A 26,907-nucleotide genomic window follows, 5' to 3' on the forward strand; every position below is an offset into this window, starting at 1 on the left:
ACAATGCTGGCATAATTTCTGATTTCGTAAGCAAAATATAGCTCTTGTGAAACACAGACATACTATTTCTCAACCGTTTCACGTACCTTACACCCAATTATCCTCCCTTGTTTGCTCTCTTGTGCAATAGTTTTCACTTCTACATGGGTGGACAAGGTTCAGGCAATCTCAGCGTGCTTTTTCAGACTGAAGATGACAAGAAGCTGCTCTGGACAAAATCGAGGAGCAGTTTAACTAAGTGGCTCCCAGAGCTCTTACCATTGGGTAAACACCATCAGCCTTACAGGGTACGTCAGCATAGATGCATATATAAGAAACAAAGCATTTACTGTGTACAAACTGCATTATACTGAATAGCATGATCCTTGGATCAAACTACAGATTTATTCAGATTTTATTCTGTGTTTCATATCAGATCGTCTTTAGTAGCCAGACCTCATCTCTACCTAATACCCAGACCTTTGCTTTAGATGACATCTCCTTCCAAAACTGTGAAAAGGACTACCAAGCTCCAGGTACAGTAGAAAAGATGCTGGAAAGTCGGCCACAAAAATGTGTTTTTCCCTGAAGTGTAATATAGTGACTTTCTTTATACATGTTTGGAAAGCTTTGTTAAGAGCAAAGAGACCCTGGCCAAAATTAAGAGATAATTTCTCACGTCTTCTGTTCTCTAGACTTTATCTTGGCCACGTGTTCCTTTGAAAAGGACTTATGTGGTTGGATTCAGGGAGCCGCAGATGAGATAGACTGGGAGAGATGGAGCGGATCAACTGAGTCGTCAAAAACAGGTCCCTCGGGGGACCACACCAGTGGAAAAGGTAATTGAACAATTATTATCAGTACCAATGTCAGCTCAATCAAAACATGTGTCTTTATTTTACCTCTGTCATGCTGTGTGTTACAGGGTATTATCTGTACATCACAAGCTCAATTCACAGCAGAACAGGGGACACAGCTCAATTGAAGTCTCCTCTTTCTCCCCCAAGTGGACCTGATGGGTACTGCTTCACATTCTGGTATCACATGTTTGGAGTGAATGCGGGCTCACTTAAAGTGTCAACATATGACATTTCATCCAACCACAAAACATTGGTAAGACAAAGCATTTTAATTCACATCTTTGGTTTTATACCATATGCATATGGTACATCATAATTTTACTGCCTTTAAACATGTTTTAACCGTGTCTAAACTTGTAGATTTGGCAGAGGCAGGGGTCTCAGGGGAATGAATGGCGTATGGCCCAGAGTCACGTGAAACTACAGGAAGTTTATCAGCTATTCATTGAAGCTTCAGTTGGATTTTCTGGGCACATTGCTATAGATGATTTATTAGTTACTAAAGGTGCCTGTGCTTCCACAGGTAATAAATAACACTGCTTAATATATAGTCTATTGTTCATAACTTACTAATAATGGGAATATTAATTTTAAACTTTATAACATAAACCTCTTCCTTTTGTTACATTAATTAAATGTATGATAAATGTTGATTTCAAAATATATAAAAAAATGATAGATTTGTAAATAAGTTTATATAATAGTGTATATATGAAGAGTTTGGTTCCAAAAACCAATAAACACCATTTTTGAAAAAAAAATGAGTTACTGCCAAAATCAGTATTATATCAGGTCAGTATTTAAAAGTAAATTCTTAATTTTACGCAAAATCCAATATCCGCAGTGTTATTCTGTCATCTTTTCTCCAATGTTAAGTAAAAACGTCAAGTATAACCACACAGCAATGACAGTGTTCCTAATATGACAAAGTAAGTGTTTTGATTAATGCCATTAATGTTTATTTTTTTAATCAGTGTGCACAACTGTTCAACTAAATGAATATAAAATGGCAAAAATTAATGCAAATTTTTACATTGATTGAATAGATTTATAGAATTTTGAATTTGAAAAAAAAAAATTTAAAAAAATTAAAAAATTATTCGTTTTTATAATAAATCTTTGAAAATCAAGTTATGGATTTGAATTTTTTATGTTTTTATAACCTAAAGATGCTATGTGAAAGCTAACAGAAAATAGTGGTTTTCATCTTGTCACTTTCTTGATATAGAAAACACGTTTTTACCGAAATTTGTCAAAATGGATTTATTGCGTTTTGGAACCAAACTCTTCATATATATGCAGGTTGCAGGACATACAAAATGTGATGCTAGTCACTTCCTGTACTGTAGCTCAACAACACCAATGTTTTGGCATTACATTTAATTTAAGCATTTATGCAATTTCAACATATTTACATCATATTTTTTCAGAGGGTCTTTGCGACTTTGAAGAGGGGGATTGTGGCTGGATACAACAGACTGATGAAGACCTAGACTGGATTAGAGTGTCGGATCAAAGTCGAAAATCAAACTTCTTAAAGTCTAGACCTGTCTTTGACCATACGACCAACACGGCTACTGGACATTACTTTTATATGGATACCAAACCTCCCCATGTGCAAGGACAAAAAGCAATGATGACATCACCTCAGTTTAATGCAGGTGAGAAAGAATCTTTCTTTTCTAAATATAAACTATTACGTTTTGAGTCAGATATTACATCAAGGACATGTTTTGGCAAAAAATACTTCTCATACACATAGTGTTGGTTTTTATACCACTTGCAGATGACACCAAGTGTCTCCAACTGTGGTATTACATGGAGGGAAGTGGCACTGGGATCCTAAATGTGTATCAGCAGTTCTCAAACAAAGACCGGTCTCTGTTACTGACCCAGTCTGGAGAACAGGGAGGGCTGTGGAGGTTTGCTCAGTCCCCACTAACCCTCTCAGGGTCAGACTACAGGGTAAGTCCCAGAGTCAGCATAGCATCTGGTGTTTAATCTCATGCAGCACTGCTATACATGGGTTTCAGTCATGTGACTTTTTACGTTATGCCGCCATCTTGAGGACCTACCGAGTACCAGTAGGCTACTGACAAGCATTGGCTGGCTTGCTACGATTTACGGATTTCTTATCTTTTACTGTCTATGATTCTTATGGATACGGGAAATGGCTACGAAAGACAACATGTCGCACCTCGACTGTCATGAAAAGAAACGCGACTTTAAAAAAATATACCTTGGTTTGGGTGTGATGCCTACTCAATCCCCGATACGTTCTTCCAGCCGCTGTTCGCTGCTACCGAACTACCACTATTTTACAACACTAAGGCGGCGCGTCACAACATGAAACTTTGCTCGAAGTATCACCTGGATCTCTACTCATGAACGCGAACATTGAAAACATTGTTTGTGTACACAGAGTTTAATAAAAAGAAAGTTTTGTACAACTGATTTTGGCTGTTATGGTGTCTGCTCGTCATCCCTGCCAGACGGAAATAATCGATTTCCGAAGGGGAATGAATGAATCTCATATGAGGCTCCTTTTTCAACTAGAAGGTCGATATTTTTTTTCATTTGCGACAAAACAACGAATTATCTGTGCATTTATATGGAACTATGCTTTAGGAGCTATCCATCTTTACTCTCCTCCCTCCTTACGTTCCATTCGCAGATCGATACATCTAGACTGGGAAGATGGCGGCGAGCGGAAGCCAAATCAACCAAAGTCAGTTGTTCAAAACCTTCTTTTTAGTAAACTCTTTGTTCACAAACAATGTTCTCAATGCTCGAGTTCACGTGTAGAGACACAGGCGATACTTCGAGCAAAATATCATGTTTTGTCGAGCCTTCTTAGTGTTGTAAAAATAGCGATTTTGATGCTCACAACATATTGAAGGCATAGCTTCTAGTTCTTTTGCGACCACTTCAGGTCCTCAAAATGGCGGAAGACAAGAGAGTGACGCCAGCTGAAACCCATGTATAGGTATCCTGAGAACAGTACTATGAATCTTTTTCATGGTACTTTGGGATCATAATCTGATCGGTCTGTGCAGGGCCGTGGGAGTCAAACTCTTACCTGATCTTTTCTTTAACTTTAAAACTTTCCTTTAACTTTTTGATTAACTCTCTATTCTTATTAGGGGTGCAATAAATAAAAAATAAAAACAATCTATATGGATTGTTACATCGATTTTACTTCTAACGATCCAATGCATCGATGCCACACGTAAAAAATCGATTTAAGCTACCTTTATTTGAGCGTCCTTATTCCTTGACATAACATCCATCTACGCATTTCCCCTAAAGCGCGCATTTCTTTTTATTTTCATCTGCTAGCGTCAGCAAGTGAATGTGAAGCAGCAACAAAGCGGTTGTAGCAGTTTATTGTCCATGCAAAACGCAGTGTCCTCTCTCATGTTGATCAGTGACTTTTTTTAAGAAAAATCTCTCACGAGACCACTGCAGCACTTTTTTTGACTGTTACCCCGGATTTCCACCGACTGCGGAACGGCTGCGGATCCGTTGCGGAACGGCGGCGGAGTCAATCGGTTTCCATTCAAGTCAATGTGTGTATTTCCACTGACTGCGCTCCGAATCCGTCACAGCTCCGGCCATCCGCAGGCGTCCGGCACAAATACGCAGAGCTTCTATTTTTGACGGATGCCGGACAGCTCCGCAGGGCGGAGCCATGACTTTATCGCGTGATCATACCTGAATTCACGAGAACTCGTGTTTTTTTATTAAATCTTTGCAATACAAACATTACAAACACACACAAATAAAGTCATTAATACAGAAACAACAAATAATAGACAGGAACAGAGCCAGGGGAGTTTCAAATAAATACATTAAAGATAAAGCATATATAAATGTTTTAGCAGCCTTCTTATTTTTTGAATTTTGGATGGATTTGATGTACTGCTCTGTCTATGCGAGATCTCGTGTTGTGATCTGGGCTGGTTTGTAAAAACGTCATAATTCAACGGCATAATGGGCAGAGACAGAACTAGGTATCGCGCGATCATCACGTGAATTTGCGAGACCTCGTCACTTCAGCACGCAGCCGCTCTGCAACAAAAACGGAACTGGTGGGTATTGGCGGACGGCAGAGTGCGGAGACGTAACGCAGCGGAGCTGATCTGCAGCTGCTCCGCAGTCGGTGGAAATCCGGGGTTAGATCTGATGTTGTGACAGATCAAATGCTTAGGTTTAACAGCTTTATTTTTTAAATCAATTTATTTTTCAATTTACAATTGCCTCAATGATTCACTATTGCACATTTTGGCACAAAATACTAAAAACCTGACTTTGACTGTTGACATTATAAGCTTGATTTTATGTGACATTTTGCCTCTCATTATTCATTTTTCTTTATTTAAAAAAGTGTATTTTTTTTAGTTTGTTGTTGTAAATCTTCCAAGTGGGACAGAGATTGTGCCATTTTCAAAGAGTTTAATAAGTGTTCGTGTTATTTTGGTTGCATTTCTAAGTAAAAATGTAGCTGCTTAACAAGGCACATAATATAAAAATATCGATGAATTAATCAGATTGGATCGAATCGTAATCGCTTCAAAGAAGCGATTGATGTATCGGTAAAAATCAAATTGCTGGCGGAGAAAATCAGCTTTGTATCGAAACGTAATGAACTGTCCGATTTACACCCCTAATTCTTATAACCTTCTAATGTTATGCCACCAAAACAGAAACGATGCACAAAAAAAGTTACACATGGCACATTTAACTAATGTATTTAATTAATGTTCAAACACAATGGGCCCTATTTTAACGATCTTAGTGCATCGTCTAAAGCGCACGGCGCACGGTCTAAATGGGCGTGTCCGATGCCACTTTTGCTATTTTAACAACGGGAAAAATGGTTTGTGCGCCGAGCGCAGGGTCGAAAAGGGTTGTACATATTTTCCTAATGAGTAATGGGTGTGTTTTGGGCGTAACGTGCAGTAAACCAATGAGAGTCTCAGCTCTCATCCCCTTTAAAAGCCAGTTGCGCTGTCGCTGTGCGTAATACCTATTTAGATAACGGACCTTGTAAACTGAAGAACTAAGCGGAGGAAGAAGGCCACCAGTTTAAGAATAATGTTAAAAAAGTGTTGTTTTCATTTTTATTGAATTTTTTTATTATTAAAACCTTTGAAAGCCTTTTTCTTTTTCTTAGTCATAGAAGTACAAATATCAGGCTTTGAATTGCTGTCCTAAATGTATTAATATCTTACATAATCAATGTAATCGCATAAAATGATTAGCAAATATGCAAGAAAAGGTTTGTATTCTAAAAATACAAACAAAAGATAAAGGATTTACAAACGCGCAGAGAGCCGAAGCGTTTCAGCACTAGAACAGCGCCATATGGCTGGGATTTTTTACAAAGCATTATTTAAAATGTTTCTCATCTTACCATATCCACAGGTACAGTGTCATCATGTACAATAAATCCGTAAGATAGCATTTAAAAACGTTTAAAAATAGATGCATTTGTTTAAAGCAAAGCATTTATTTACTTACCAGACTGCAGGTGAAGCAGCTCTTTGTGCCTTCTAACTTCTCATAATAAGTCCTCATTTATGTCCAAGAGACTCAATAATAATCTTTTACATTCAATTCTTTAATCTTTCATATTTAAAAGCGTTTTTGTGCTGCTGCCATTCATGTATGTGATTAGCAAACCCGCGTTGTCGTCCCGTTTAGGCGCATATTACTAATGCGCTCTTTAAATAACAAAAAACACATTGCGCCATTGACTTTAGACTTTAGACCAGGTTTTTGTTGGTCAATGGCGTAGTCTATTTTAGTTGCCTCAAAATAGCAACGCGCCAACAATGCGCCTGAACACACCTCGTTTTTAGACCAGAACGCCCATGGGCGCAAAAGGGGGCGCAAATGCATTTGATATTTAGGGCTCTATTTTAACGATCTGAAACGCAAGTGCGAAGCGCAACGCGCAAGTGAGTTTGTGGGCGGATCTTGGGCGCTGTTGCTATTTTCCCGGCGTGAGAAATAACTATTGCGCCGGGCGCAAATCAATAAGGGGTTGGTCTGAAGTAGGTTCATTATTCATAGGTGTGGTTTGGGCGTAACGTCAAATAAACCAATCAGAACGCTAGCCAACATTCCCTTTAAACGCAAGGGCGCAAGTTCCATGGCGGGTTGCTATTATTATGACGGATTTACCAGGCGCACGCCAGGAGCGGTTCACAGCCGAGGAGACCGACGTCCTTGTACGGGGGAATCCCACGCTTGCCAGCATAAATCGGGCACGCCGTGTAACGGGAGGTGGATCTGCCTCAGGACTTGACGCCAGCAGAGGACATCGCTGCGTCCACCCTCACCGCTGAAAGGGTTTGGGGGCTTTGAAATCGGACCCAAGAAACGCAAGCAAGGTCCAACCCCAAAGTACTCTTACAAATCAAGTTCATATACATTAAGGTTTCTTATGAAAACATTTTAACTATTATTTACATAAAATAAACGTAATACAGCCACACAACAAAGTTATGAAAATATTTTAATCGTTATTTGCATGAGAATAAATAAAAACTATCACCACAATGCTCACCACTATGATTCCCCTTATCTCGTGTATTAATATTTTTAAGTGTAACTGTCACAAGCTAAGCTTGATGACAGAAAATGAAACATGGACTTGACACACATGCACACATCACTACCTGATTATGCCGGCATTTTCTATCTTTTAAATCAGAATGGAGTTGTGTAATTGTTTTTCCTATTTGAAATGAGTCTTGTATATATATTGGTTTGTTTGTTTTTGGTTGTTCAATTCAACTATACCTTTTGTTATTAGACAAAATTAGTGATGGTCGTTTTCGAAGCACTGCTTCATGAGGCTTCGAAACATTTACGAATCTTTTGTTTCGAATCAGTGGTTCGGAGCGTGTTTCAAACTGGCCCAAGTCACGTGATTTTAGCAAACGAGGCTTCATTACGTCATAACTGTTTCGAAACGTTTCGAAAATCCGACGATTCACCACTAGGTGGAGTTGATCACATGACCAGTGTCTAATATGTTTCGGTGAACTCGGGTCAGTTTTATTATAAAAGTTCATAAAACATTTATCCTTCTGACTAATTACACTGCCAATTGTCTATTTATTGTTTATAGACAGATTTAATGACAAAAATGTGCATAATTAAAAGGGTAGTTAGTTTTAATGATTTGTTTGCCCTAAATAAAGCAAAAAACACATAATTCCCTTTTAACTATGACTTAATTAAGTTAAATATTTTTTTAAACATATTTTAATAAAAATCTTGCTATTTTTTGTAAAAAAAAGTCTAAAATGTTTGGCCATATCTGCTTTACACTATTTTGACCAGCAGGGGTCGCCAGCGTGTGTGCTGTTTCGAACTGCTTCGAAAAACTGAATCAATTTTCGAAGCAATTGGTTCAATTGATTCGAAGCTTCGAAAAGCTTCGTTTCTCCCATCACTAGACAAAATAACTTCACAACTCAGTTTATTTGCAGTCAGAATTACCTTTTATTCTTGTAAGTATTTCCACCAAAACTTTGTTGTGGCTGTAGGCCTTCCAGTCTCATGCTGCACTATCAAACAGTCCATCTGATTCAAACAGGTATTTGTAGCATACCCCTAATTGGACTGAACCATTTGTAGTTTTGTCTGGGGGAGGGGGAATAGCAGCTAAACAATTATTTCCTTTTCTTTTCTTGTCTTTTCATTTCTTTTTTGTTTTGTGTGTGTATGGTTAAGTACCCATGGGTTTACACAATGTTATTTGTGATTGTTAGTGTTCTTTTATTTTTGTGTATAATGTTTTTATGTTTGATCCCTGCTTGTTCATTTGGTACAGGCCGAGGGAGGAGTTAGCCCTTATAAATAGGGTGCTATAGAGCTTATCAGGTCAGTCTTGATTTTGTAGAGGCCAAAAGTGAGACCCTGTTGCAAGTTGGACCAAATTATTTGGTGTAGCCTTCCATTGCACATCATTGCAATTTTGTTTTGTTCAGTTTGTTTGTATGTCAGTATGAGATTATGTAAATAATTTTCCTTTTTCATCATAATAAATCACCTTTTTGGGATCCACTGAACTGCTGTCCAGCTCGTTTGAGATTATTATTTTTGACCACTGGGCCCACGCTTACAGATGGTGTCAGAAGTGGGATAGCCCTGGTCATAAATAAGCTGGATTTTTTTTTTTTTTGCTCAAAGAGATGCCACCAAAACTGCGGAGTCAGCCTGAGGAGGGCACTGAGCAAGAGCAGAGACAAGGTGCAACTGGAGGTTTGCCCACTGCTGAAGCTACTTTATCTGGAGGAGATGGGGCCATCACCAGTCTTGCCCGTATGTTCGAGAGTTTTATGGAATATCAGCGAAGCCGTGATGAAAGGCAAGAGAGAGAGACGGCCCGTCGGGAACAACAATACAAAGTTCTTCAGCATCAGGTCAGCCAGATACAGCTGGACTTTGAACACACCAGAGCTGAGGTTTCCACTGCAGGGAAGCCTGCCCGAGGAATGGACCAAGAGCTACGTATTGCAAGGCTGGAAGACAACGACGACATTGAGCATTACCTCACGACCTTTGAAAGACTGGCAGAAGTTTTCAAATGGCCAAAGGAAGATTGGGCTATACGCCTTATTCCGTTGTTGACTGGGAAAGCACGGAGTGCTTTTGTCTCTATGGACCCTATGCTAACAAAGGACTATAATGCGGTCAAACAGGCAATCTTGTCTAAATATGCAATAAACCCTGAAACCTATAGACTGAGATTCCGAAGTCGTGAGACGGCATTAGAGGAAACTCCACAAGAACTTTACGTCCGCCTCAAGGATCTGTTCTGCAAATGGGTAAAGTTTGACAGTTGCAACAAGGAGGATATTATGGAGACTCTGGTGTTGGAGCAATACTTGCGAGTTCTCTACCCAGAAATAAGGACTTGGGTTAAAGAAAGGAATCCCTCCACTGCTGAAGAAGCTGCTATGCTTGTTGAGGCCTACATTGCTGCAAGAAAGGGCCCTGGCAACTACCGTTATGCAGGCATCCTACATCCTGGCAGGGGTAAGTTTGAGGGGACTGGGGTTGGTTCAAACTCTCATAGCACTACCCAAGCTAAGATCCTGAAGCCCATTCACAATAAGACTTGTATTTCTAAGGCACCACCATTAGGGCAACATTCTGACAGGCCAGATGTTGTGTGTTTTAATTGTGGAGAACGTGGTCACACTAGCCCTTTTTGCCCCTTAAAAAAGCCCAAAACCACCAGTCTATGCTGGGTGCCCCGCCCAAATCATTCCCCCTCCCATCCCCATAACCCAGAACCCACTATAACCATCTTGCTTAATGGCAAACCACTCACTGCCCTGATAGACACAGGTTGCTCCCGTACTCTGGTACAGTCTCAGTACATCCCTAGAGATATATGGAATGAGGATGAAACCATCTCCATTGTCTGTGTACATGGAGATAAAACCCGAGTTAGCCACAGCAGATGTATATATTGAGATACACAGCCAGCCTTATCTGATGAGAGTGGGGGTAGCCACCAATCTCCCCTACCCCATATTGTTGGGTCCTGATTCCCTATTTTGTCAGATCTAGTGCAGAGCAGCACTTTGTGTGGTGTAGTTACAAGAGCCCAAACCCAGCGTATAAGGCAGGATACATAAATTAATGCTTTGGATGAAATGCCCTTTTCAACTGTTGACATAGAGGTAGAGCATAAGCCCACTGACGAAGAGAGGTTAGAGCGGCGTAGGGAGGAAGTGAAGGGACTTGTTGGCAACACTGACCATGTTGAGTTAGAACTGGGGGAACCTGAACTAACCGAGGCAGATGTTACCATACCTAACAACCTAGCTAAGCTACAAAAGGAAGATACCTCTCTAGTGGAGTGTTTTAAGCAAGCTGAGAAAGAAGGGGGCCTTTTGCAAGGTTTTGGAGAAACATATGTTCTCAAGAAAGGCCTTCTCTATAGAAAGAGTAAGGAAGAAGGAACCCAGTTGGTTGTACCTAAAGCATACAGGAAGGAGGTGCTTGAGCTTGGACATACGATTCCTTGGTCTGGTCATTTAGGTTTCATGAAGACCCTAATGCGAATATCGAAGAGGTTTTATTGGCCTAAGATGTATACTGAAGTGAAAGAGTACTGCAAGTCTTGCCCTGAGTGTCAACTTACAACTAGTTATAAACCGGCATATGCACCACTGCACCCATTACCTGTCATTGATATGCCTTTTGAGCGTATTGGAGTAGATGTGGTAGGTCCACTAGAAAGAAGCCAGTCAGGGAACAGATTCATTCTTGTTATCTGTGACTATGCCACTAGGTACCCTGAGGCTTATCGTCTCAGAGAAATCACTGCTAAGCAGGTAGCAACTGCACTTCTTAGATTCTTCACTCAAGTAGGCATACCCAAGGAAGTCATAACAGATCAAGGGCCAAATTTCATGAGCCGCACCCTACACCAAGTTTATCAACTATTGGGAATTAAGAGAGTAAGAACCACCCCTTATCATCCTCAAACAGATGGCTTGGTTGAAAGGTTCAACAAAACCCTGAAAAATATGCTGAAAAAGTTTGTTTCAGAGACTGGAAAGGATTGGGACAAGTGGTTGCCATACCTGCTATTTGCATATCGAGAGGTACCTCAAGCATCAACAGGATTTTCTCCTTTTGAACTACTGTACGCTCACCCAGTCAGAGGTCCTCTTGATGTTTTACGGGAGGTCTGGGAAGCATCAGAAAAGCCAGGTCAAATAAACATTGTGTCTTATGTCCTGAAGATGAGGGAGCAGCTGGAAAAAACGACAGCTATGGCACGGAAAAACCTCCTTCAGAACCAAGCACGTCAAAAAGAATGGTATGATCAAACAGCCAGAACCCGCAGCTTTGAAGAAGGAGATGAGGTATTGTTACTTTTGCCTACTACAGAAAACAAGCTACTGGCCAAGTGGCAGGGCCCTTACCGAGTTCAAAGGAAGTTAAGCCAGGTCACCTATGAAATTTACATCCCATCTAGAAACAAGCCATTGCAGACATTTCATGTTAATTTACTAAAAAAATGGTATGCACAGCCTCCATCTACTGTTTCTCCAACTGTTACCAGTAAACCAAGTCCAGAGCAAACCTTGTTTATCCGAGCGGTCGAAGACGAAGAGGAAGTAGAGGAACAATACTTCCCAGTTCCTCGCCAATTTGCTCAATTGGATTTCAGCCATCTGCCAGAATATAAGAAACAGCAATTACTGGACCTGATACCATCTGGTCTGTTTAAAGAGACACCTGGTCTAACCAACATGGTATCACACCACATTACCCTACACAGTTCTAAACCAATTCGCCAACCTGTTTACAGAATACCAGAACGACTCCTGTCTACCTTTAAAGAGGAGTTGGAAACCATGCAGAGTATGGGGGTCATAGAGCCATCTGCCAGTGAGTGGAGTAGTCCAGTCATCTTGGTGCCCAAGAAGGATGGCAGCCTTCGTTTTTGCTTGGACTTTCGGAAGGTAAACAGCGTCAGTAAGTTTGACTCCTACCCCATGCCCAGGGTAGATGACCTTGTGGAACGACTGGGACGAGCTAAGTACATCAGCACCCTAGACCTATGTAAGGGCTATTGGCAGGTTCCGTTGACCCCAGAGAGTCAGGAAGTGACAGCCTTCCGAACACCGTTTGGACACTTCCACTTCCGGGTCCTACCTTTTGGAATCCATGGGGCACCTTCAACCTTCCAACGAATGATGGATCAACTCCTTCGAGGTACCGAGGGGTACGCAGCTGCCTATCTAGATGACATTGTCGTCTATAGCCAATCATGGGAAGAACATCTGTTTCACTTAAAGGATGTTCTAGAGAGGATAAAAAGTGCAGGCCTCACCCTTCGCTCTGACAAGTGTTTTTTGGCCAAGCGAGAAACACAGTATCTGGGATTTGTTCTGGGACATGGAGTGATTCGACCCCAAGTCAGCAAAATTGAGGCTATTAAGTCTGCTGAAAGGCCAAAGACCAAGAAACAAGTGCGGTCCTTCCTTGGCCTTAGTGGGTGGTATAGAAGGTTTATACCAAATTTTTCTGCACAAGCTGCTGCACTGACCACTCTCACCAAAAATGACAAACCAAACAAGGTAGTGTGGACTGATGAATGTGAACTTGCTTTTCAGGGCTTAAAAGACTCACTCTGCAAGGAGCCAATACTGCAGAGTCCTGATTTTGAACAGACTTTTACTGTCCAAACCGATGCTTCCGAGCATGGCATTGGAGCTGTTTTGTTACAGGGGAAGTCAGGACAACTAAGACCGGTGGCTTACATTAGTAGGAAACTCCTTCCCCGTGAGTCTAGGTACTCTACGGTGGAGAAGGAGTGTTTGGCTATCAAATGGGCCCTGGACTCCCTACGTTATTATTTGCTGGGCCGGAAATTTAGACTAGAAACTGATCATCGGGCTTTGTCCTGGTTGGGTCAAATGAGAGACACTAATTCTAGAATTACCAGATGGTTTTTAGCAATTCAACCGTTTGATTTTGACGTCCTTTATAGATCAGGCACCCAAAATTGTACTGCGGACTACCTCTCACGGACACCTCATGAGGTGTCTGGAGAAAGGGGGGGAAATGTCACAAGCTAAGCTTGATGACAGAAAATGAAACATGGACTTGACACACATGCACACATCACTACCTGATTATGCCGGCATTTTCTATCTTTTAAATCAGAATGGAGTTGTGTAATTGTTTTTCCTATTTGAAATGAGTCTTGTATATATATTGGTTTGTTTGTTTTTGGTTGTTCAATTCAACTATACCTTTTGTTATTAGACAAAATAACTTCACAACTCAGTTTATTTGCAGTGAGAATTACCTTTTATTCTTGTAAGTATTTCCACCAAAACTTTGTTGTGGCTGTAGGCCTTCCAGTCTCATGCTGCACTATCAAACAGTCCATCTGATTCAAACAGGTATTTGTAGCATACCCCTAATTGGACTGAACCATTTGTAGTTTTGTCTGGGGGAGGGGGAATAGCAGCTAAACAATTATTTCCTTTTCTTTTCTTGTCTTTTCATTTCTTTTTTGTTTTGTGTGTGTATGGTTAAGTACCCATGGGTTTACATAATGTTATTTGTGATTGTTAGTGTTCTTTTATTTTTGTGTATAATGTTTTTATGTTTGATCCCTGCTTGTTCATTTGGTACAGGCCGAGGGAGGAGTTAGCCCTTATAAATAGGGTGCTATAGAGCTTATCAGGTCAGTCTTGATTTTGTAGAGGCCAAAAGTGAGACCCTGTTGCAAGTTGGACCAAATTATTTGGTGTAGCCTTCCATTGCACATCATTGCAATTTTGTTTTGTTCAGTTTGTTTGTATGTCAATATGAGATTATGTAAATAATTTTCCTTTTTCATCATAATAAATCACCTTTTTGGGATCCACTGAACTGCTGTCCAGCTCGTTTGAGATTATTATTTTTGACCACTGGGCCCACGCTTACAGTAACAATTTATGATTTGCAAAAATAACTGTTGCATCTGTGTAGATTAGATAAGCAAAGTGTATGCGCGTTGTGCACGCTATACATTATGGTCAAGCATGCGCCCTTAAAATAGCATAATGAACCACGCGCAACGCGCCACTGACTTTAGACTAGTTTTTTTTGGTTAGTAGCGCAATTGTTTTTTGAAACTGCAAAATAGCATAAGAGATGGTTTGCGCCGCAACACGCCTCCTTTTTGCGCTGAACCGCCCAGGGAGCGCAAGTTCATTCCCTAGTTTGCTGACGTGCATCTGTGGAGGGAAAAACCCTGCTGTGCGCCAGCGCAAAATACGAATGATACATGCGTCACTGACAAAGTCAATTGCGCTGGGTGCAAGATAGGGCCCATAAACAACGTGGTTGATCTAAACGTGAAAATTATAATTGCGCAGGGTGGAAACTAGCAAAAGACACTTGCGTCGCGCATTGCGCTGCATTGCGCCGGGTGTAAGATAGAGCCCAATATCTTATTGCATAGTGTTACTTGTTTACTGCAAAAAGTTGATTTTCTGTCCTGAATGCATAAATGCATTGCATTATATCACAGTATAACCATACACTTAACACAGATAATCACAAAATTATTGTAATTTGACCAAGATATTGATTTTATACCACTAATATCCATCCTATTATAATCACACATTATTTAAAAAAGACAACCTCAAAACTCACATAGTCACACATATTCATAGACAAAAGCTGTCACTTGCAGTCATGGATCAACAGTCTGCATGAATCTGCTCTCTAAACTACAATTAGCACCCTAATGGTATTGAAGGAGTGTCCTCACTAATACAACTGTCATTTCAGATTATGGTGGAGGGGATTACAGGCCAAAGTGAACAGGGAACCATAGCGTTCGATGATGTGCAGGTTACTAACTACCCGTGCACTCCTTCAGGACAATGTGATTTTGAGGCAAACTTTTGCAGCTGGATCAATCTGTTAGAGGTGAATGACGCAGACTGGCTGAGAGTCCAAGCAAGCACTGTAAAGCACACAGGCCCCAGTGTGGACCACACCAGCAACTCCTCCACAGGTGAGCTGCAAGAGCTTCATTTATGCTGTTGTACTGAATATCTGAATATCACTTTTGTCAGTAAACACAAACAAAACTGGAGTGATACAAATCTCTGTATGGCTATACTAAATTTTAGCAGTCTGGAAGTGTGTGGCTAATCAAATGATTTAAAAATCACTATAAATGATAAGCTCAGATGCAAAAGACGCTAAATGCAACCTCTGTCAAAAATGAGATAATAATATCCCAGCCTCAGGCCATTCACAATTACCGCATTGTGGGCAGAATCCATTAATAGTCAATATTTCTGATATTCTGTTGTTTAATAAAGGTATTAAAGAATCTGCATGAATTGATGTGCTTGTGTGTTTAGGTTATTACCTTTATATGGACAGCTCTGTGGGTCAGTGGGGAGACACTGCCATGATTCTTAGTGAGATTTTCACCCCTGACAGCTGGGGGCACTGTTTCACATTCTGGTATCATCTGCATGGAAACAACGTTGGGACACTTAATTTGTACATGAATAACAGGTACAGGACAATGATGAAAAGCACCTTAATGCATACTGTATGTGTATATGCCGATAACATTTCATTGAGGCTTTTTGTCACAGAACCATTCATAACAGTGGAAATATGTTAGGTGAGGAAGTATGGACGGAGTCAGGAGATCAAGGAGATGTTTGGAGGACAAGCAACGTATATGTGAAACACAAAGAGCCTTTCTGGGTACCAAAGTCTGAATAGTTGCATGTGGGATTCACAAGATCAAAGTGAAGATCATATGAATGTCAAATTCACTCAAAAACATAAAATGTGTGTTTAACACTGACTCTTTCCACAGTTTATATTTCAATTCATGAAGGGAGCAGGTTCGAAAGGAAGTGTAGCTATTGATGATGTTCACATTATCCCCGGTCCTTGTGACTCAGACCCCACCACTGCACCTTCACGCCATACTGATGGTAAGCATTACTTTCATTGATGTCAAGATCTCGTCTTTTGGTAAATAAATCAAAATATTGCAGTGGGCGGTATATCGGCCGATATTTAAATTTGTATAATTATTATTATTTTCCGCATCGGATACCGCTTTTTAATTAGACTATACATTTTTCGGTTCCTTACATTTTATAAGCTTATTCCTAATGAAAAGACACACAGATGTTATGTCAATGCTGGACAGAAAGTAAAATAATCACTTTTAATGTGACAATAGGATGCTGGCGTGAAGCAAAATCTTATTCAAACACTACAGTGAGGAGTCAGTATGGAAGGTATTTTTGGACTTTTTTAAATTAATTAATTAAATTATAAAATAATTAATTAAATTATAAAATAAAAAATAAAATCGCAAAATATGTCCAAAATTTGAAAATGAAATGCTAAAATAAAAACTAAAACATTATATTAAATTATTTCATTTTCATTTTTAACGTGATGAAGCATCATTCCGGCCAAATTGAAAAATTAAATTAAATTGATGATTTGACATTTCATTTTCAATATAATCTTGAGTCAAGACAGACAATATTAAAATAAAAAGGCAAGCTTGAAAAGGAATCTGTAAATAATTTTTTTTAAAGGCTTTTTATTCATGCCCAAGCAATAATAGGGACAAAATTAAAATGTAAAGTTCATTTTTTATTCTATGTTCTGTTTTTCTTTTTCATTTTCATTTTCATTTTCGTCTTCACTTTTATTTTTAACTTGTATGCAAATTCAATGTTAATCAGTGGGTGGGGTTTACTTGCTAAAAAAAAATGGGATTGGCTGAAGTGTTGCCAACTCAGCGACTGTGTTGCTTCCCAACTTAGCGACCTTATTGCTACATCTAGCGACAATTAGACCCATTTAGACAAACTTAGCGACTGTTTGGATGAATCTTAGCTTCATATCTGTACATATAGGCTACTGTGTCGCTTGTACCGGCCCACGAGTGCTGGGTGGCGCTGTCACGGTGAAATGTGCGCCTGGCTTCTACCCTCTGTGCATTTTCTGAGCAGTGAACAATTTAGACGGTACGAACTGACGTGGATGAGATTCGCATGCATTGTTTACATTTCAAACAATAAAAGTGTCTGGTCCGCTGTTATGTATGTGTGTATTTTCACACATCTGATGCAGTTGTCACAGGTAGGGGTGGACCCAGATGTAAATAAGGTCACGCCCCTTTTCTCCACCTCGAGGAGATTCCCAAAGCCACCCCAATGACCAGACACACAAGGTAAGCATAAATTAAAATGTACTTTATTTAATTTAATTAAAAATGATAAATAGGGGAGGGAAAAAGGGGGAACTTAAAATAACGGCCACTCCAGGCTCTCCTCCTTCATCACCAACTGAGTCTTTACACAGTTCATTCTCCTGACGTTCACTCTCGTTCTCCCTTCCTTTGCAGGCAGCTTGGACACCATAGCACAGTTAGTGCAACTTGGATACTTCTCACCCCTCTGTTTACAGCTCGGGTATATGTGACTGTCCACAGTTCGTTCTACTGACGTTCACTCTCGTTCTCTCTTCCTTTACAGGCAGACACAATAACATAGTTAGTGCAACTTGGATACGTCTCACCTCTCTGCTGTTTATAGCTCAGGGCATGTATGACTGTTCACAGTTCGTTCTACTGACGTTCACTCTCGTTCTCTCTTCCTTTACAGGCAGCTTGGACACAATAACACAGTTAGTGCAACTTGGATACTTCTCACCTCTCTGCTGTTTACAGCTCGGGGCATGGATGACTGTTCACAAACTGCTTCGTTTACTTCCTCCTTGGTTACTCCAAGCGTGTCACAATCTCCATTGTTTTCTTCTACCCACAGGGTTTCCTCTTACAGTAGTATCCACAAAGCGTCCTCGTGGTGCAGTGCTCCTTTAAATACCACAGCTCCGTCCTTTTCGCCTCTCTTGGCTGCCGCACTCTTTCCTCTTGCTATAAGCACTCCGTGGATCAACGGCGCCCTCCGGCTCCTCCAAGGACGGAGCGTGTGAATTTTTCTCTGCCCTCGGCCGCAAATGGAGCTTGTGCCCAAAAACGATTCTCCTCCTTGTGTTTCAGCAGAGCCCTTTTATTTCAAACAGCCTCCAACCATATTTCGCTACCTTAATCTCTCTCACCTGCGGCTCGTCAAGGCCTGATTCCGTCGTCCTGGCAACCAGGAAGTAAGAAGGTCCGTCCTCATATATGGCCCGATGGGGAAACTTTCCGGCGGAACCAAAACTTCCCGAACTTTGGTTCCGCCCTTAAAAAAAGATCGTCACCTTGTGACATCCCCCCCCGCCAATCCGTTCTCGTCCCGAGAACGCGTTGTTTGGGGACCGGTAAGGGGTTGATGGGAGCTTTTTTTTTTTTTTTTTTTTTTTTTTTTAAAAAACGTGGTGGGCCATTGGGGGACCTTGGTCTCGACCCGAGGTGGACTGCCGACTACGCCAAATCTGTCACAGGTAGGGGTGGACCCAGATGTAAATAAGGTCACGCCCCTTTTCTCCACCTCGAGGAGATTCCCAAAGCCACCCCAATGACCAGACACACAAGGTAAGCATAAATTAAAATGTACTTTATTTAATTTAATTAAAAATGATAAATAGGGGAGGGAAAAAGGGGGAACTTAAAATAACGGCCACTCCAGGCTCTCCTCCTTCATCACCAACTGAGTCTTTACACAGTTCATTCTCCTGACGTTCACTCTCGTTCTCCCTTCCTTTGCAGGCAGCTTGGACACCATAGCACAGTTAGTGCAACTTGGATACTTCTCACCCCTCTGTTTACAGCTCGGGTATATGTGACTGTCCACAGTTCGTTCTACTGACGTTCACTCTCGTTCTCTCTTCCTTTACAGGCAGACACAATAACATAGTTAGTGCAACTTGGATACGTCTCACCTCTCTGCTGTTTATAGCTCAGGGCATGTATGACTGTTCACAGTTCGTTCTACTGACGTTCACTCTCGTTCTCTCTTCCTTTACAGGCAGCTTGGACACAATAACACAGTTAGTGCAACTTGGATACTTCTCACCTCTCTGCTGTTTACAGCTCGGGGCATGGATGACTGTTCACAAACTGCTTCGTTTACTTCCTCCTTGGTTACTCCAAGCGTGTCACAATCTCCATTGTTTTCTTCTACCCACAGGGTTTCCTCTTACAGTAGTATCCACAAAGCGTCCTCGTGGTGCAGTGCTCCTTTAAATACCACAGCTCCGTCCTTTTCGCCTCTCTTGGCTGCCGCACTCTTTCCTCTTGCTATAAGCACTCCGTGGATCAACGGCGCCCTCCGGCTCCTCCAAGGACGGAGCGTGTGAATTTTTCTCTGCCCTCGGCCGCAAATGGAGCTTGTGCCCAAAAACGATTCTCCTCCTTGTGTTTCAGCAGAGCCCTTTTATTTCAAACAGCCTCCAACCATATTTCGCTACCTTAATCTCTCTCACCTGCGGCTCGTCAAGGCCTGATTCCGTCGTCCTGGCAACCAGGAAGTAAGAAGGTCCGTCCTCATATATGGCCCGATGGGGAAACTTTCCGGCGGAACCAAAACTTCCCGAACTTTGGTTCCGCCCTTAAAAAAAGATCGTCACCTTGTGACACAGTGAGGCGTCAGTTTAACGAGCTGAAGACATACACCGACCAGTCACTTACTTTTATATGAACATTATCTGTTTATTCAGCCTATGTGTCTTTACAAGTATCGTATCAGGACTTGCGTCCTCTGTGAAATGCAAGTCTTTCAGGGTCTACCCTGCACTGCACTGGACACAACATACAGTTCTGACCATAGCTGAAGCAAGCACATAAGGGCTGTGACGATAACGCGTTACCACATCACCGCAGTAGCCGTTTCACATGGTACGCGGCAACCGCGAGTGTTTAGTTCTTTTTCAATAGGAGACGTGCGGAAAGCGGAAAAACGGGGGCGGTTACAGAGGGGAAGCGGAGTTGGTCCACACGCCTTGCTCGTGCACCCAAAATCCTATTCCTTCTCCGGACATGGTACTTCATGACTGCACAAAACGCTTCCAATACAAGAGAAAAGCTGAAGCCGCTCGGCGATTTTACCGCTTTTTGTGCAGCATTTAGTGCAAATATGTTTATCTTCAAAGGCACCTGTCATGAAGTACCATGTCCGGAGAAGGAACAGAATTTTGGGTGCACGGGCAAGGCGTGTGGACCAACTCCGCTTCACCTCTGTAACCGCCCACGTTTTGCCGCTTTCCGCACGTCTCCCATTGAAAAAGAACTAAACACTCGCGGTTGCCGCGTACCGTGTGAAACGACCTTGAAACGGCCATACGTGAGATGCCAGCTGCGGTGATGTCACGGCCGCAACCTTCTTAAACATATAGCGTGTCATGCACAGGTGCTCTGATTTCTTGAACGGTACCGACTCACTCCCTGGTTTTAAACCCCTGCGCGAATAACATCATCTCTGCAAGGAAATGTCAGTGCAATGCAAGTTCATGTGCACGAGCCACGCGCATTATTTCTCGTTCAAGGAGAAGCAGGCACTGTGTGTTGGTGATGATAATAATAGCATAATAATAATTTGAAACTATAATGGGCAAACATGACAACTATCGTGAAGGCAGGTGAGCGCTTACCGACAGCGCGACTCGTTATTTGGTTGAATGCTGTGTTTATATGGAGCTGCTGTAAGTGAATTTCTCCAGCTCGGGATAAAAAAGTCTTATCTTCTTGATAATGTAAATGGACAGCTGAAATTGAAAGCATTGATTGGAGTATCCATAAGTTTTGCGCAGTTATTTACGGAATGATGCAATAGGCTATTTCGTTTTTTATCCACTTTGAAAAAATCGAATTAAACATACTAATCATAATAACATTACAAACTATTTATTTTCGATATCTTTTGAGTTTAATATCAATTATGGAACCGTTTTTGTCATTGTTTTTTAACCCATTTTTTGTACAATAAATTATTCAGCGTTTCAACAAGTTTGGAGAAGTGCGTTTCTATCCACGGACAGTTAACCGAAAAACAATGTCTAAAGAAATAGGAATCAGGTTTTGCACAACTCACCAGAAACAATCTTAAACTGCATATTCTTTCTACAGCTTTTCAGGTTGTTATTCTATGAAATGTATTGTATAAAATGGGCTATAAACGGTGACATAAAAGTTCTATAATCAATAGTATATTCAACAAATATAAAAAACAAAAGTTAACATAAAGAAATACATATTATTTCATGCTGTTATTGCTAATATAATTTGTCGTTTTAATAATATATAAGATTACTGCTTTCCTGGGGTGGGTTGTTGTGCTGTAACCGCGTGATTTTGTTGCTTCTTCACCGCGGTAAAACAAAATCCTGTACGGTCACAGCCCTACTCACAAATCAGCGTAGCACATGAGGATGAAGGGTTTAAATTGGGCCGAAGCTGAGCCACGTCACAAAGGCTGAAGGTCTGTTCTGTACCAGTGTGCCCGCTGCAAAAGTAAGTGACGTGTCTGTGTATGTCCATTCTCATGAAATGCATACAAATAACACGCAGTGTGATTATCGTGCTATACATAAGCCAAATTCCAATTTTGCGAGCATATGATACGCCAATACTTTCCGGAATTTGGCATATGTATTGCACGATAATCACACTGTGCTATGTGTATGCATTTGATGAGAATGACTGACGCCTCACCGGATCAAATGTGTGAAAATACGCACATATATAACAGTGGACCAGCCCCTTTTTATTGTATGTTCCTCCTTTGACATGTAAACAATGTTCGCGAATCTCATCCACGCGTCAGCTCGTACAGTCTAATATGTTGCTGCTCAGCTCCATGTACAGAGACGCCAGACGCACATTTCACCGAGACAGCGCCACCCAGCACTCGTGGGCCGGTACATGCGACACAGTAGCTTCTCTGTACAGATGTGAAGCTAGGATTAATCCAAACAGTCGCTAAGTTTGTCTAAATGGGTCTAAAAGTCGCTAGATGTAGCAATAAAGTCGCTAAGTTGGCAAAACAGTCGCTGACTTGCAGGGCCGGCCCTGGGCATAGGCGGAATAGGCAAATGCTAAGGGCGCTGCCGACCCCTTGGGGCGTCCGTGCGCCCAAATTATTATTTTTTTAATATATGTATATAAACATTTAACTATAAATATTTAATTTTGCACAAGAAAACAGCAGTTACTGATGAATTATTAGTAGCATATAATCTCGGAAGATCGTGCTTGTTAAATAGCTCTGTGGCTATACTGCACTGAAGCGGCAGTTTAAAATATAAACCCAGAATTCAGCAAACGTCAAGGACAAGAAAACGGAAACAACAATCAGACAGAGACGCGGAATTTACATAATGTTACACAGACCATGTTTAAATTTCAATGTTTCTAGACAGAAATAGCAACTTGTTCACTTTGTTTGGTATTAATAAGCTGCGCATTGGAGTGCTGGCCGCGGTGCTGAAGACGCGCTCGGACGGAGTACTGGTGGCAGCACAGATATTTACGTGCAACCTATTGGAGACTATTCGTTATTATATAATTATTATTCGTTATTTTACTTTATTACTTCCACTTAAGAAGAGTTTTGCACTTTTATTTCAATATTTCTCTTTATATAAATACTATTTTGTACTTAAATCTATAATTTAATTATTTTACTAACCAAACTCATCTGCGCTTTCCTATAGGTTGCACGTAAGGAGAAAAGTAGCTTACTTCCCCTTGAGAAGGGTTGTGTGTTTTAAACTTTTAAAAACATATATCTCTTTACAAAAAACTTTTTTCTTCTATTTAAAAGCTATAATTTCGTTATTTTACTAACCCAACTAATGACTCCTCCACTTTCCAATAGATTGCACGTAAATATCTGTGCATATGTGCCATCACGCGCCTTCAGCACCGCCACTGTGCAGCTTATTAATACCAGACAAAGTTGGTATTTCTGTGCAGAAACATTGAAATTTAAACATGGTCCGTGTAACGTAATTTAAATCCTGCGTCTCTGTCTGATTGTTGTTTCCGTTTTCTTGTTCTTGACGTTCGCTGAATTCTGGGTTTATATTTTAAACTGCCTTTTCAGTGACAATGTCAAGACCAAATGCCTGAGTGACATTGTGTGTATGTGTGCGTGCGTGCATGCGTGTGTTTCCAAAATATTTTCAAAATTAAGAAAAACTAGACAAAGCTTTGCATTTTTTTCTGTTTAAGTTTATGAACAAAATGATTCTAAAGGGCACCAGGTGAAATCTTGCCTAGGGCAGCAAATTGGCCAGGGCCGGCCCTGCTGACTTGGCAACACTGCTTCACATATCTATGCTGCTTCAGCCAATCCCCTTTTTATGAGCAAGTAAACCCCACCCACTGATTAACATTGAATTTGCATACAAGTTGAAAACGAAAATGAAAACGAAAATGAAAAAGAAAATGAAAACCAATAAATAAAAGAGAACATAAAATTAAAACTGAACTTTATTTTAATTTTGTCCCTATTATTGCTTGGGCATGAATAAAAAGCCCTTTAAAAAAATATTTACAGATTCCTTTTCAAGCTTGCCTTTTTATTTTAATATTGTCAGTCTTGACTCAAGATTATATTGAAAATGAAATGTCAAATCGTCAATTTAATTTAATTTTTCAATTTGGCCGGAATGATGCTTCATCACGTTAAAAATGAAAATTAAATAATTTAATATAATGTTAAAATTTTTATTTTAGCATTTCATTTTCAAATTTGGGACATATTTTGCGATTTTATTTTTTATTTTATAATTTAATTAATTATTTTATAATTTAATTTATTATTTTATAATTTAATTAATTAATTTAAAAAAGACCAAAAAAACCTTCCATAAGTCAGATCCGCATATTATTTGTTAATATTTTTCAATTACTAAAAAGGTTATATTTATAAATATTATACATAGTAAATGTTTATTTAGGTTGACCAATTTTATGTTTGTAACTCTTTACTGTAATTACATTTGTGTTACATCGGCCAATAAAGCACACTGCATTCTCGATATCGGTTTCAGCCATAAAAAAACCCATATTGGTCAACCAATTGTAAAATTTGTTGCAGCCAGATGCATCTTATGTAAAAGCATTTGTTTGTTTTATTCAGCTGTAGGTATTGGTGTAGGAGTGACAGTAACGCTGTTGGTGATTTTTATTGTTGGTGCAGCTCTTTATATGTTGAATAAAACACAAAGAGCTAACAGGTATGTACTGCTGCTTATTATGTGCTAACTAAAATGACATACGTAATGAAAAAGAAGAAAAACTTTTGTCTTTACAGGGGTTTTATACTTGAAAATGATGATCTTGATAGGAACTATACACTCGATAACTGCACAGTGAGTATTTCTTGTTGCTTTTCAATATACACTAAAAACTATTCTTAATGTATTTAATGGTTTATACTGTCATTTTTGCCAGGTCTCCGGTGGCTTACATGAAATTACGCTTTCAGTGGATGGAAATGACACATCAACCATATAAACTTGTCAATCTAACATTGTTTATTTAACAAGCCCCAACTATCTGACTTTCTGTCACCTCTGTCCCTCTTATACTGGAAAACAATCTGCATTCCAGCACACCAATGCAGTTGCACAAAGTAACGTTGTCGTTAACTTGCATAAAAGTTTAAACTCAATTGTGTACTGAGTAATCTTAAAGTCCCCCTGTGGTGAGTTTAAATTGTTGTTTATATGTGGTGTATTCAATATGCTTTAAGACAAACCATGTGCAAATTCATAATCCAACAGTTAGTTTAGTTTTGCAGAGACGAACTGAAAAACGCTGTTGAAAACACTACAGTTTCCAACTTCATAAACATGTAACCAATCACATCATCACAGTAGAACGAGTGGCTCAGTAGTTTGAGTCATAGATATGTATGGATGACACATAGACTCGGTGCTGAAACGATTGAAGCACCGCTGCATCAGCTTTACTAATGTGACACAAGCGCACTGTGCTCTCACGTGCAGTGCGAATGCTCTAACCTGGTAACATCAGCACTAAATTTGTGCTGCAAATGCGCAGCCCACGTATGCATTGTGAAGCCGGACTTAGCAGCTATGTGTCTGATATTGCCAAATTTAGCATCTACGTACATATATATCTATGGTTCGAGCTGGTGCGATTGAGTGGAAGTGGGGACTTATTCGCATAGTCATAGATCCGCATAGATCAAAGAAAAAACTTTTACATATGCTACTGCGATGCGCAAAGATTTGTTTTCAAAAACAGAGGGGGACTTTAAATGTGTCTTCTTCACATTTCAATTTATATAGTAGTCTACCTTTAAATATCTAGCGGACTGAGAGTTATTCTTAAACAATAAAACTTCTGGACAAATGTACTATACTATACTATACAAGGACGAAGCAATTATCTTATTTTCTCTGTCGTGACGTATATCCGAGTGAAACGGCTTCTGAAATTAAAAAAGGTAGGGCTGGACTTGAATTCGTAAATTGAGAATTGATTGCATCATCGGAGGTTGTTATTTGCCACCCTCCCACAATACCCCGAAGTAAAGAGAGATCGTTTTGAGGAGGTGGATGAGATTTGCCCTTTGATTTAAAATTATGGGAACACGTGAATTTTTTAAAAATAATGAAGCTCACATTTAAGTCATTTGTAAAAAAAAAAATACCACAATATTTTTATAATTTCAATAGTTTTTATTTCAATTTCTTTGTGACTTTATCAGATTAATCTTGTATAAATTACAACAACAGCTCCAGATGTATCAAAGGTTTCTTATCTGTGCATCATTTTAGAAATTCTGTTATTTTGTTTGTCTGAGGTCTTCTGTTTAGTTGAAATGGATACTGGAAACCAATTCTTATATGAATGATTTGATCTTATAATGGCTCATTTTATAATAAAAACTTTATGACACTGTATATAAATACTAGAAATTATGTATTAAATCTGTATTTTATGATACCACATCTTAGAAGAGGAGGTAATCCATTGACATAGAAACATGCTGCTTTGAAACAATATGGATTTTGAAAATCACTATTAATGCATAAAGAAGTGTGATCCTGTGTGTAAATAGATTTTGACCTAGGAAGACATCTTTGCAGCTTCACCTCAACTTCACCTTTTTGCTGCTTTGGCACTTATCTAAGTTTTTTGCTAATTAATGTACATTTGTAACATAAATAAAGAGCTTTGCATGAATCTTGCCCATGTTGGTCTCATTAGACAGGCCTTATTTACTTTAAAACTGCCTGAATCCAAATCCAGAGTTTACGTTTAGTGGGGGTGTCTGACTTCTCCAAACCTAAAATCCAGAGAAACCTCTCGAGGTTGTGAGACATATCACACTCCCGTAATCCAGTCATTTCTCACAGGGACAAGTTTCCTCACGGTTAGGTCAGCCAACACTCTCTTCCTCCCTCTCAAAACCAAACACTTCCACATTATTACAAGGACAGATACGCTTTCAGTGCTCAGATTATTTAAGTATTTAATCACAATCAGTCTCTGTTGAAAAGCTCTACTGAAGTAGGCAGTTCAAGTTCATTTACGCTG

At 40.0% G+C, this 26,907-nt stretch overlaps 1 protein-coding gene across 1 annotated transcript; it reads left to right on the forward strand.

The window, feature by feature from the left end:
- Positions 1 to 143: 143 nt before the first annotated feature.
- On the forward strand, positions 144 to 26,489 carry LOC135767185 (MAM and LDL-receptor class A domain-containing protein 1). Its single transcript, XM_065276840.2, has 14 exons — positions 144 to 287; positions 416 to 515; positions 675 to 818; positions 905 to 1,092; positions 1,200 to 1,362; positions 2,270 to 2,500; positions 2,626 to 2,804; positions 15,180 to 15,408; positions 15,764 to 15,923; positions 16,007 to 16,121; positions 16,237 to 16,357; positions 24,476 to 24,572; positions 24,650 to 24,707; positions 24,790 to 26,489. The coding sequence occupies exons 1-14, from the start codon at positions 144 to 146 to the stop codon at positions 24,850 to 24,852; spliced, it is 1,992 nt and encodes a 663-aa protein (XP_065132912.2). The 3' UTR covers positions 24,853 to 26,489.
- The last annotated feature ends 418 nt before the right edge of the window (positions 26,490 to 26,907 follow it).

Source organism: Paramisgurnus dabryanus, chromosome 6, assembly GCF_030506205.2.
Source record: "Paramisgurnus dabryanus chromosome 6, PD_genome_1.1, whole genome shotgun sequence".
NCBI classification, from domain to species: domain Eukaryota; kingdom Metazoa; phylum Chordata; class Actinopteri; order Cypriniformes; family Cobitidae; genus Paramisgurnus; species Paramisgurnus dabryanus.

What these genes read in the sequence shown, in the direction of transcription:
- LOC135767185 (XM_065276840.2), top strand. Translation starts at nt 144, where the DNA reads ATGGGTGGACAAGGTTCAGGCAATCTCAGCGTGCTTTTTCAGACTGAA. An exon ending in AACACAAAGAGCCTTTCTGG is followed by an intron (nt 16,122 to 16,236) that starts GTACCAAAGTCT and finishes CTCTTTCCACAG; the next exon opens with TTTATATTTCAATTCATGAA. An exon ending in ACCTTCACGCCATACTGATG is followed by an intron (nt 16,358 to 24,475) that starts GTAAGCATTACT and finishes TGTTTTATTCAG; the next exon opens with CTGTAGGTATTGGTGTAGGA.